At 42.3% G+C, this 11978-nt stretch overlaps 1 protein-coding gene across 2 annotated transcripts; it reads left to right on the top strand.

Annotated features, from left to right (window-relative positions):
• The first annotated feature begins 69 nt into the window (after nucleotides 1-69).
• On the top strand, nucleotides 70-9720 carry LOC142066255 (uncharacterized). Of its 2 annotated transcripts, XM_075113504.1 has the most exons (6): nucleotides 70-173; nucleotides 543-710; nucleotides 1169-1410; nucleotides 2114-3912; nucleotides 5223-5363; nucleotides 7857-9720. In XM_075113504.1, exons 1-6 carry the CDS (start codon nucleotides 108-110, stop codon nucleotides 9011-9013), a joined length of 3573 nt encoding a protein of 1190 aa, XP_074969605.1. In that variant the 5' UTR covers nucleotides 70-107; the 3' UTR covers nucleotides 9014-9720. The 2 variants fall into 2 exon arrangements, with proteins under 2 accessions (XP_074969605.1, XP_074969616.1); XM_075113515.1 differs by lacking the exons at nucleotides 70-173; nucleotides 543-710 and having other exon boundaries at nucleotides 1347-1410; nucleotides 2176-3912.
• The last annotated feature ends 2258 nt before the right edge of the window (nucleotides 9721-11978 follow it).

Below are 11978 nucleotides of genomic sequence, written 5' to 3'. Positions count from 1 at the left end.
GCCCTAGCATAGCATTTCATCTCCTAGAGACCAAGTGGGCTTTGGTCATGACAGAAGCAGAGATGGGAGCAACAGCAAGTCTGAAGGAAACAGGGTTAAAAAGCATTATGAACTGGCTTTGTGCTACAGGGTGTTTTCTCACGAAAAACCTTCAGCTGAATGGAGCAGCAGTGGTAAGTACCAGGGCTTTTTAAAAGCCTATACCCCTCCCCAGATGTCAGTGTGGCCCAGACAGACCAGCAGGGCTGTAACAAATGCAGTGTGAAGCCTTGCCTCATTTGACAGCTTTCCGCTTCCCCATGAGATCAAGTTGACTGATCTGAAGTGCAGATGGGTTTGGTTTTTTCCTTTTCCTTTCCCCTACAGCTCTGAAGCGCAATGAAGCAGCCGGCTGCCTGCTGCACGCAGCCCTGTACGCCCGCTGGGTGAGGATGGATGCCTGCAGGGACCCAGCAGGCACCCACAACAGGTTTCCTGCCTCAGGGTCCCCTTTGCTCCCAGGAACAAGAGTCTTACCCACGCTCCCTCTTCTCTTTGCACAGGTATCTGTCTGTGTAAACATGCCTGTTGTGGTTGCCAAGGGATCAAATAACAGACTTGAAGAAACAAAGAGCCTGCAAGGAATTCCAGATGCAACCATCCTTATGGGAAAAACATTCTATTATCCAGTGCCAGTATTTGCCTTTCAGGGAACGGTAACTCAGTACAAGGTAATGCTATTAAATACACTTCCTGGTACAATCCTCCAGCAAATAGGTATTCTCTTCATGTTTAAAATGAACTCATTAAAAAACTCCTTCTAGAGAAGTGCCTCAGATGTATTAGAAATAAGTAGAACTGACGGCAAAAACCTCACCATCACTCACTGCCAATGTAGCAGTTACATATTAGGCAAATAAACAAAACCTCCACGACATGTATTTTATCTACCTGCACTCTGAAGAATGCAGGGTCCTAAAAATGGACAATAAGTATTGCCACTACATTAAAAAAACCAAGCCCACAAAACAAGCACTACACAAAAATCAAGGCACTGTGGTTTCTAGATTTTTAAATGGGTCATTTGTGGCTGTTCTTGGACTTTTGTCCAGTTAGAAGTTGCAATATGTATGACTAGAGTAGTAGCACCGTTTCCTATCTCCAATTCTGCTGTCCTCTTATGGAGCAGGTCACTTTAGCCAGTGGTGCAGATTTGCCAAAATGGATGGACTTCAACCCCAATACAAACACGCTGCAAGGACTGCCAATGGCAGGGGAGAGCGGAGCATACCTGCTGAACATAGCTGCCTCTGGAAGGACGCATGCCCAGAAAACACCAGAAGCTGCTGGAAATTTCACCATCCATGTTCAGGACAGCACCTTGTTCCTGGACACGGAGGGAAGCTTGAATCACACACCAAACAGCTACTAGTGAGTACTGCTAGCTTCCAACAGCTATTGCCCTAATCATTGGGCGGGTGGGGGAAGAGATGGGTGCTCCCTCACACAGGGTTGTTTTTTTCCTACCATGGAAATACTACATCAGGGAAATAAAAACAAAACAAACAAAAAGCCCCCAAAATATTGAATGAGCACATGTTAAATCTAAAAGCAAGAGGCTTCATTGCTCCAGTGCAGTAGTGCACAGCAAGCACAGACATGAAGACTGCAAGCCCAGCAGCACTGGGGCACTGATTATCCAGGTGGCCACTGTACGGGTGGCATCCAGCCTCCCTGCCCCAGTTAGTAACTGGAGCTCTTCTGTCAGCAGGGAGAGAGGCAGGCTCCCAGGAAGGCTCTGAATTGCCTCCACAAGACACTGCCTATTTCCAGTGACAGTACTTTCTTAATGTAAGTACCTACATTTGATGTCTAATGGACTGGGAACATCTCTTAATTATTTCCAATTCAGACCCTGCTGCTGTGTGCTACACAAGCAATGAAATCAAACTTAGTGCTCACTGAAGTTAAATGGGAAACATTCATATATCCAGTAGGATGAAGTTTTGGACTAAGAGGTAAAATTTTGAGTTATGCATGTGCAGAAGATAATAGACTAAATACAAACAGGTGTCTTCACAAAACCAGAGGGGCAGATAAACAACCCTTAACCAATACAATTTTGGACTTTCAGTATTAGGTGTGGGAAGGACGTTCCCATCACTTCTGCTGAAATCATTCTCTCTACTGGAGTAGAAACGCTGGAAGTACAGGAACGCCTCCACATCGTGTACACCATGGCCGAATACCTCCACCTGGACTCCTCCCTACTAACCCTGTTGCAATACACAGATTCGGTACACAGAGGCTTGCAGGGCTTGACCGTACTGGCTGAAGACACAGAGCACATCAACTTTACAGTGAACCATTACGTAGGACTGTCCTGGCCTGTGGAGTGTGGAGGGTTTGCCATGCTCCGCGAATTCAGCCAAGTCCTGCGACACAACATTGACTCACGTCACCTCTCACAGCTGCTGGGGCATGAAATTGCAGGCTGGAGAATACTTAGGAGAGGTAATTCTGAAAGAAAGTCTCCAAGACAACAACATAGGCGATTAATGATCACGCCAACACCTACATTAAAACCAGTTAGAACTACCCAGAGACCAGGTGCAGGAGATGCTTCCAGGCCTTTGTCCTCTACTGTGCCAAGCTGCTTACTCACACAACTTGCAGTACCACCTACTCAGAGCTTATCATCTTTCTGTGAAGAAAATATAAAAACAGCAAGCTACAAGATGCAGAATAATATCCATCTTATAAGTCAAGGAAGTTTGGACACCTTTGAAATGGACCCAGCACAGGACGTGCCAGCTAACCCACCAGTATCTATTATGTTTGCAGACTCCAATTTTCCAGATCTTTTGCCTTCACTGATTACTAAAACAATGCTTCTCTTCACTGAACTGGAAGTGCTGCCTACTAGAGCTTCTGGCACATCCTTGCTGTTAGAGCAGCCAGAGCCTCACCTGCCCGAGACAGACTCGTATTTTCTTTCTAGTAAATCAGAAGTATCCACATACCATTTCCTACAGGACATGACTTCTGACACAGACCAGCTTTCCCGTCCCATGCACACTTGGGTGATAAACACTCTTCATGAACGGCCTCATAGCTCAGCAGAGGCATTTCCTGCTAAGACAGAACATCACGTCTTTTTGCCAGAAACAATGTCAGTATCAGAAGTGCCAGACTACAGTGACGAGGCAAAAAGCCACCTTCCAGAACGTGGAATGCTTTCTAATGCATCCCTCTCTCCAGTAACACCCCCTTCACTATTCCCAAAAGCTTCAGCAGGAGCCACAACTTCGTCTGACTTCACATTTCCCATCGATGATGCGTTTCCACCCATGCTAGCAAGTAGCAGTCTGAGCCCAGTGCTCACTAATGACTATGAACAGTTATCTACGCCTTTTATAACTATCCCACAGCCCAGCAGGTTTCCATTTGCTGGAGAGCAAAGCACAATTTCTTCTGTAACCCAGGATGAAGCACAGACCCTCTATCCCAAATTGAATTGCAGTCCTGAAGCCTCAGCCTGCTTTTCTAGCATCTTATACAGTACTTTCCCTAGTAAAGCTGAAGCATCTTACGAACTACATCTGAGCATTCTGTCCCATCCTGATACTGCTCCAGTTCTTACTCTCCCAGTAGGCTTTTCTAGCTTTGACATGTCTGAGCTATCCAGACCAACAAATATACCTCATTCTTCTTACAGCAGCAGCATGCTCAGGACAGAGATGCAGTCTGCAAGTATTTTATCCAGCAGCACAAGGGAATTGCATTCAGATGGAGATCTGGGAACAAGGATTTTGCCAAATGTCACCAAGCCTACTCTGGAATCACACAAAATCTCAGACATCAAGTCGGATGCTGTAGAAGTACCTCTGGTGACCTTATTTAATGCCCCTTATCTGCCCAGCAATATACCAGGTATGTTTAAGATTTGACTTTCCATTTATCATCTTTCCTGCCCTGAGAGTCCTGAGAGAATAGTTCAATACAGTTTTTTCTGCAGAAGCACGGCTTCACTGCACTAAGGATGTGTCAGCAGCGGTGCCCCTCATAAGGGAAAGTAATTTTTTCACTCAGCTTGGTAGAGATAATGGCTCAGCTGAAAAGTCAGACTCAGCTTTGGCCATCCCATCTAAGGAAAGATGTGGACTCATTGAAAAAGCTCCAAAGGAACACAAGGATGGCCAGAGGTCTAGAAAACATGACAAGCTGAAATAATTAGTCTAGAAGACTGAGGAAAAACACAGGTTTATGTAACAGTTTGCTGAAAAGATGAAAGAAGTTTTCTCAGTATCCCCTGGGAACTGAAGCAGTACTAATGACCTTCAACTGCAGTTAAGATTATTTAAGTTAGACATTAGATAAACTTTCTCACAGTAAGGAAATAAAACATTAGAAGAGATGCTTGGGGAACATTGTGGAGGGTTTTTAAGATCAGAACAATAAATATTTATCAGAAATGACACAGAAGTCGTTGAATATCTTAAGGAGTACAGAATTAGACCAGACACCCTTTATAGTCCACCTTCTCCTCCAAATGCATGAATCTGTGACACAGGCTTAAGTATATACTAGACTACAGAGATGGTATCTTTATAGGACCAGTTAGGGAAGTTTGCAGGATTAGGTCTGAATCAGCTTGTATTACATCTGTAAAAAGGCACACGTGGTAGATCTTAAGTACTTACTAAGTGCAGCATTCAGAGCCAAACTATTCCTTCATTCTAGAGTGACCTGGCTGTCCCTATTTTTAATGCATTGACCTTGTTAATGCCCTTCAGAACCATCAACTTTGTAAACCTTTACTAGACCTACGTTAAGTCTATACGGTCTTGCACTACAGGTAGTCTGAAATACTTAGGTTTGCAACCAAGTGAGCACCTGTCAAAGCCCACAGATGGGCAACACAGCCCCAGCACAATACTGTTACTAACACTCTTGCATACACAGGCCATCTATAGTTGTTAAAAAATATCTTTCTGCTCCAGTGAGAGAAGCCACTTGGGTAAAATGTTGCCCCATTTTCTAAATGGGAGGTTGAACTCTAGCTTCCTTCCCATGGTCCTTCCCATACTGGCAGACGCTGGCAAAGAGTTTTCAATCACATGCCACAAAAGCTTTCAAATTACATTCCCAACCCTATAGCAAATTATTAACCTAAGACCCCTTTTACATAAATCTAAACAATCTTTCACCCTAAAAGGGTAATGATCATCTAATTTTCACAGAGGCGGTTCAGACACTACGGCCATCACACCCGGATCCAAGCATTTTGCTGTTTCCCACGTCTGAAAGACTACAGTCCATGGAAAGTGGATGGATTCTTCCTCCATTTTCTGTTTCACAAGAGCTTCAGAATATAACCCCAGGTAAAAAGAAGTTTACTTCTATGATTTTAGTTCTGAACATAGCTGTCATCAACCTTCTTATCTATCTTGCAAGGCATCTCTGGTTTCCTATACTAGAACCCACGCAGTCCTCAAACTGTTCTGTAGTAATCCCTCCCTATTATTTATATTAGGTAATATATACAGAGAGGATAAGATTAGTGCATGATTTTACTCGATCTTGCAAATTGGTCCCTATCCTAAAGTGTAGAAAACACAAATAAGTGAGATCCAGAAATAGCAGGAAGAAGGGAACATTTTTGTCACAGGTTGCAGGAACTCCCCGCGTCCTGATGTTCTCCCTTACTCCTTGAGCCTGCCAGCAAACTTCACGTAAGTCACAGAGAGAAGATTTCCTTTCAAATTTGTCACCACATTTTATCATCCTACAGCTTAGTTGATGTCCACTCGCATATTCACAGGAGCTCTTCTAACTAGGCAGATGTGCAGCACTTGAAGTGATCCTGCCCCAGGTAGGGTGTCCACCACCTCCAGAAGCGGGGAGATGCCGAGACACCCAGTGCTTGCCTGATTAATCTGAAATTATTCTTGATGCTAAACACAGCTCAATGGTATAAAGAAAAAAACCAAACATATTCTCATAAAATTCCCAAACAAAAAGATGAAACAATAACATGTTTTAATTACCTCATACATGAGCTCCGTTTCAGAATCTGCTGACGGAGCACTTGGACATCAGGGCTGGGAACAATTCTTTGCAGAGTTAAGAGTTGTTTCTTCAGGAATTGTGTCTGTTTCCCAAGAGGACACTTCATGTGGAAACATAATCATGAGCTTCTGCACGTTCTGAGGATCTCAGCTTGTGCAAGCACACTCCCAGGGGCTCCTGCAAACTTAATGTTGGGAATGAAGGCAAGTCAAGTTAACGCCTGATGACAGCCCTGCTAATGAGATACCTGTGCTAGAGTCTTTGATAGGTAAAGTATCACAGTACCAGGCAGGCTCCTGCTGGGCAGTTTCAAACTGTAATCCAAACTCAGATTTTAGTAGACTATCCAATCGTACAAGAAAGGGCCTTGAAGTTTACATAAGCTTTCCATAACACAAAATGCAAATTAAAAAAATTCAAGCAAAAACAGGAACACTGCCCTTATTTGATATTTAAAGCATTAGAAATGAGACGTACTCAACTACCACCACAAAGTAAATGCATCATCTGAGAGGCATTTTGTGATACTTCTATGTAATAGTTACTAAAATAAGATACTATTGTTTGGGAGGGCACTATACAAGACCTGACTAATATGCTAGACTAGCAAGAAGAGTGCTGTGCATATTTACAACTCTTTACATAAACATATATCTAAATATGCTTAAGCAAATGAAGTTGTTGTTAAGATGCGATCAAGGACAATGCTTTACAGTACTGTTATAAGCTGAAGTTTCAGTAGAAGCGAGGCAAGTCCAGAATGTCCCTTACCAGTCTCAGCATCTGCCATTATCATTTGCAGATCAGAGGCTGTGTGAGGTGATGGGCACACTGTCCATTGAAAAAACAAATGTCATCCCCCAGCTGAATGAGGGCTAAGAAAGGACAGCAGCTGAGGTGGCTTGCTTCTGATTTACAAGACATTAGCCATTAGTTATCACACAATCAAAAATCTGCTTTATTTTGCAAAAAGATATTTTATCTTTTGTTTTCTATATTTTAACTTTGAATTAAACTGTTTAAGGCTAAAATCTAAACTTGACCCTTTTTAATTGCTTCAGATTACCCTCTGATTATATGTTGAATTGGTCTTGCTAGTGTCGGGTTTGGAAAAAATACAGATTAATCAAAACAGAGTGCTTTATTGGGTTTTAGATGGTTATCACCCATATATTTTCAGTCTAAGTCTCCTAGGTACTAGATTATGATGCCCACTTAAGGATGCTACAGAAACTCTAGATTACCAACACATTTCTATCTTAATGCAGTCAGAGAAAGTATTTTTAAATAAATCTGTAAATCCTCTTCCAGAATTGGACTGTAAGTGGTTGCGATCCGTTACTCACTTTGTAGGAAAGAATGATTTGCAATGTCTATCACAATGGGAAATAATCTAAGAGAAGCAGCGTGGTGTTCTGCTGACCCTAAATAAAATCCCTAAGTAGTACTGTTTCTCAAAAAGGAGCCTAGACTGCAATGTAACACTTTTCTTCTGAAAAGTGGTAGATGATATTACAAGGGACAAAAGCCACAAAACTGCATCTCAGGAGGTTCAGACATCAGGAAAATTTTTTTCACTTGAGGGTAATGCAGCAATGGAACAAACCACCCAGACTTGGGACCCTTCATCCTCAGAAGTTTTTAAGACTCAGCTAGGCAAAAAGCCATGCTTGATCTCATTTCGTCTTAGCTACAGCTCTGCTTTGAGGCCTATGAGGCTGACAAGATTTCTTTGCTATCGTTCAGCATCAGATAAGTATTTTTTTCTCGTCATAATTCTTTCCTTTTCTCCCTCCTCTCTAAAGGGCAAGCAAACACTTCCCCAAAGGTTGTTCATTCCATTAAATTCCTAACAGCAACTATCGGATGCCTCTTCTTGTTTCCTATACCTGCCAATGCATTTTATGATGAGGAAGATGGCAACTCAACTCAGTTATCTCTACAAATCATGCCAGCTGATGGCTCTCCATGGGGATCAGAAAGCTGGCTGCAATTTAACGCCTCTCAGCAAACCATGCATGGCTATCCCCTTGATATTGATTTCCAGTATTCACCTCAGGAGTTTGTGCTGTCTGCCACGGATTCAGGAGGACTGACTGCGTGGGAATCCTTCACCATTGAGCTTCTGAAGCCCACCAATATACCATGTCACCTTTACACCATCAGAACAAAAAACAGCTACTACTCTTTCCTGAGAGACAGGAAAAGGATTAGTTTGTTTTTAGAAAAGCTCTCCCTCTATTTGAACTCCAGCAGTCCCAAAGACATCATGGTGACCGCTCTCAAACCTGGCTCCACAGTAATCTCATGGTATAACAGTTCACTGTGTACAAGTGCCAACAGATCTTCCAGCTGGTGCGCAAGAGATGAAATCCAGGAAGCGCTAGAGAAATTAAGAGCGCTGGATGGGTATGTTAGCCCACACTTCGTCCAAGCAATGTTGCCAGAATACAAAATTGCTGCCATTTTCAACATTTCATATAGCGAAGTCTGCTTTCCCACTACAAAGCCATTTGATGCATCTTTCAAGAGTACTGTGCCTACTCTTCAAGACAAGAATGACTCCACGATTAGGAACACTCTATCTGCCTTACTAAGCAGTCTTTGTGTCACTGTTGGGGTGGTTCTGATAATATTGGTTTACTGGTTTTGCAAGTATCACAAGAAGATTCCTGGATCACAATCCGTGACGTTTCAGAGAAACTCCCAGTTAAGCCAGGCTGATGTGGAATTGGATGTCCTGAAGCCTCATAAAGCACCTGTACACGAGTGCAGGGCTTCACCTTCACCTCAGTTATGGACACCACCCCCGGTATCACTTACCGCCCAAAAGCAGTATTCTAGACGGCCTCACGTTATACCATCTTTCCAGCCGCCAAAATACCAACTCCCTCCCCGTTATCAGGAGGATCTGATGACCCAGAATGACCACAGCAACATCCACAGACTTAAGTTAATATAATTTAAAAGATCCTAAGAGCAAACCTACAAAAAGACAATTTGTACTAGAGTATACTATCCTTATTACTCAGGAAAAAGTCACAGGCAGTTAATGATTTTAATCATTTTCCAGTTTAAAATAGAACATACTTAACTTACACCTGACAAAGAGGCAGTAGCAAAATCAGATCCCTGAAGCTAAGCACTGAAAAAAATGCCAAGTAGAGCAGGTAAAGGAATCTAGAGATGAGGTGGGTAGAGTGATACGCCCGTACAAGTCAGAACAATAAAACATATACCAAGCTGATCCCGGTTAGAATGAGGGGTCACAGCCAGTACCAAGTAAAACTAACCCCATTATGACTCCCTGATTCACAAATATTCTTTTTATATAGAAGAGGCAGAACTGGCAGAAGGACTGTCACAAAACACGACGCTTCCACTGAAATGCAAAGGCGCTACAACCCTTGAGTCTCTATGCCATCTTGGAATTTTAGATTAGTATTATAAAAAAAATGCATCCAGTAATTGCCCGTCTCTCACGGCTGACATTACCTCCATCCTCAACCTTTCAAAACTTTTTTTAGTGTTTCTATTAAACACATTACATATAGCATTTATAAAGGCAGCGGTAGTAGCTACTTAACATGAAACTCCTCCTGTTAGGTAATTGTATAATGTACTCTTCAAAATAAATTTTGAAGTTACAGGCTTGGTTTCTTACAGTAATACTGGCTCTCTTGTCTGGTTCCACCCATGACAGTTCAAGGACCATAGGGAAGAAAATGTGTAGAAGAATTTCTAAAAAATTTTCAAATATTTTAAAATCCTTTAATAGATTAACATATACAAAATTTAATCCATAACTTTGTTATGGATTAAACTACTTAATCTATAACTTCCAGTTTTAATCTGTAAACTGTTTTAGAACTGAGATAATCTTCCTTGAACCCGAAAGCACAGTGTGAAACAGGACTGAAGTACCGCCAGTACCACAGCAGAGAGGAAAGGATGCACGTTCACAATGCCCTTTCCGGAACTGCCACAGGACTTTGCTGGAGAAGGTGGGTCACCAAAGAGCCTCACACCACTGACATCACAACTCTGGAGATGTCATTTCGGTGAGCTGCCTAGGAGCAAGAACTCCCAGGGTAACTATCCCATCATGGTGTGCTCTTGCTGGCATGGTATGTAGTGGCCACCTACTGTTCTGATGAACTCTGACTGAGCAGAAGGTATAGAAGCCACCCCCTACACAGGGCAGCCCAACCACAAACACTGCTCTAGCGCAGTGAGCAGACACTAGAAGGGCAGCGAGTTACCCAAACAGCTTTTGCAGGCTCAAGGACACAGGCACAAATGCGTACTCTAACTGTAAGGAAATCCGGCAGAACTGGATCCAGTCTGGGAGCAGGGTGCTGACGAGTCCAAAGGGAATCCAGCCCAGGGATAGCTCCAGCACAACCAGGAGATAAGAACAGATCTCCAGTGGTCTGCTTTGAGTATGTATTGCAGCTTAATGTTTGCAAACAACCAGATGCCAGCATGACATACCCGTGCAGGTCCCTGCAGCCTCTGCTGGCTTGTCTTCTCTCCAAACTTGAGATTCACACACCCAGCAATCCCAACAACACTACAGCTCAGCCAGTCGCCATGCCACAGAAGGGAATCTGAACAGCCACAAGCGTACCGAGAGCTACAGGACCGAAGTATTTGAACAGATTAAATAACATCTGTGTGTACGCTGTACACGTACAATCCACCTTTAGTTAAAACATATTTGTGGAAGCAGGACAACACGTACTAGTTAGCTGTGTGTGTGATAACGTTGCTAACAAGTTATGTTCTTTCCTTGGGACAGCAGTTGCCCTGCGAGTATGATGGTAGTGACAGGATTTACATCTTCTTGCATGAACGAGTAGCCCCTGTCTGGGTTTACAGTGTTGAATAACTTTTTGGATAAATACATATTCCTCTAGATAACTACTGCAATGCTTTCCAGAAGCCACCCAGCTATAAACCAGCTCTATAGTTTGATGTAAAAAGTCAAGAAAGCAGCAGTAATTCACTGTAGTCAATCATCCAGACATAAGATTGGTAAAATGTAAATCTAAACAATTCCTGCAGAAAACATCAGCCCTTGTAGTGTCTCATGTCTCAGTAAGACCCTTCAGGTACTTAGAATACAGGCCCACAGTCAACCCCCTCAGAGAATCAGGCCTCATTCATTTAATTACTTAACAGTCTTACCTGGCAGATGTTCCAAAAGTGGAAAATGTAGTTAGTAAACAAGCTAAGCAAATACATATTTTAATTGCAGGTGCAGAATTTTTCTCTTCCTCTAATGAAGTATTTAATTGCTGAGCATATTTAAGGACCACCATGGAACATTAATGGCACATGAGGAGATGCAACACACAATTCTCCAAGACACAGGACAAGCTTTTCAGTTATACTTCTCTAGACTAGCAACAAATTGCAGAAAGCTGACATTTACATGCTCCCCAGGTTCCAAACCTCAACACTCCTTTAGTAAGCAAGGGAAACATCCAGACTGATATGCAGTAAAAATCTCATAAATAAACCCAGAAACTTATGAGAAACAATAATTCCATGGTAGTTTTCTCCATCAGAACATTTCAGACAGGGTATCAGGAGATGTGGTGACGCAGGACATCCTATTTTCAATTAAGCAGTGAATATAAAATCTTCAGACTTTAGGATCTCAAAAAATTACACATGTAATGTGTATTTTATTTGTGTGTGTAAATATGTAATATTTATATATGTATGTATTTATGTAAAAGCTTCAGAAAGAAGTTGTGGAATATGATAAAAAATATTATGCAAGTACTCTTTAATCACTCTGTAAAAATGGTTCTAAAATCATTTAACAGAAAACACATCTGCATCACAGTGGCTAAATAATCACCTTGAAACTCTAAATGGTACTTTAACACAGCTGAAGAGAAGACCCAGCTACTAGT

The sequence above is a fragment of the Phalacrocorax aristotelis genome, chromosome 1 (genome assembly GCF_949628215.1).
Source record: "Phalacrocorax aristotelis chromosome 1, bGulAri2.1, whole genome shotgun sequence".
In the NCBI taxonomy this organism is placed as follows: Eukaryota; Metazoa; Chordata; class Aves; order Suliformes; family Phalacrocoracidae; genus Phalacrocorax; species Phalacrocorax aristotelis.
The sequence above is the reverse complement of the archived record's forward strand: the minus strand, read 5'-3'. Positions and strand labels throughout refer to the sequence as shown.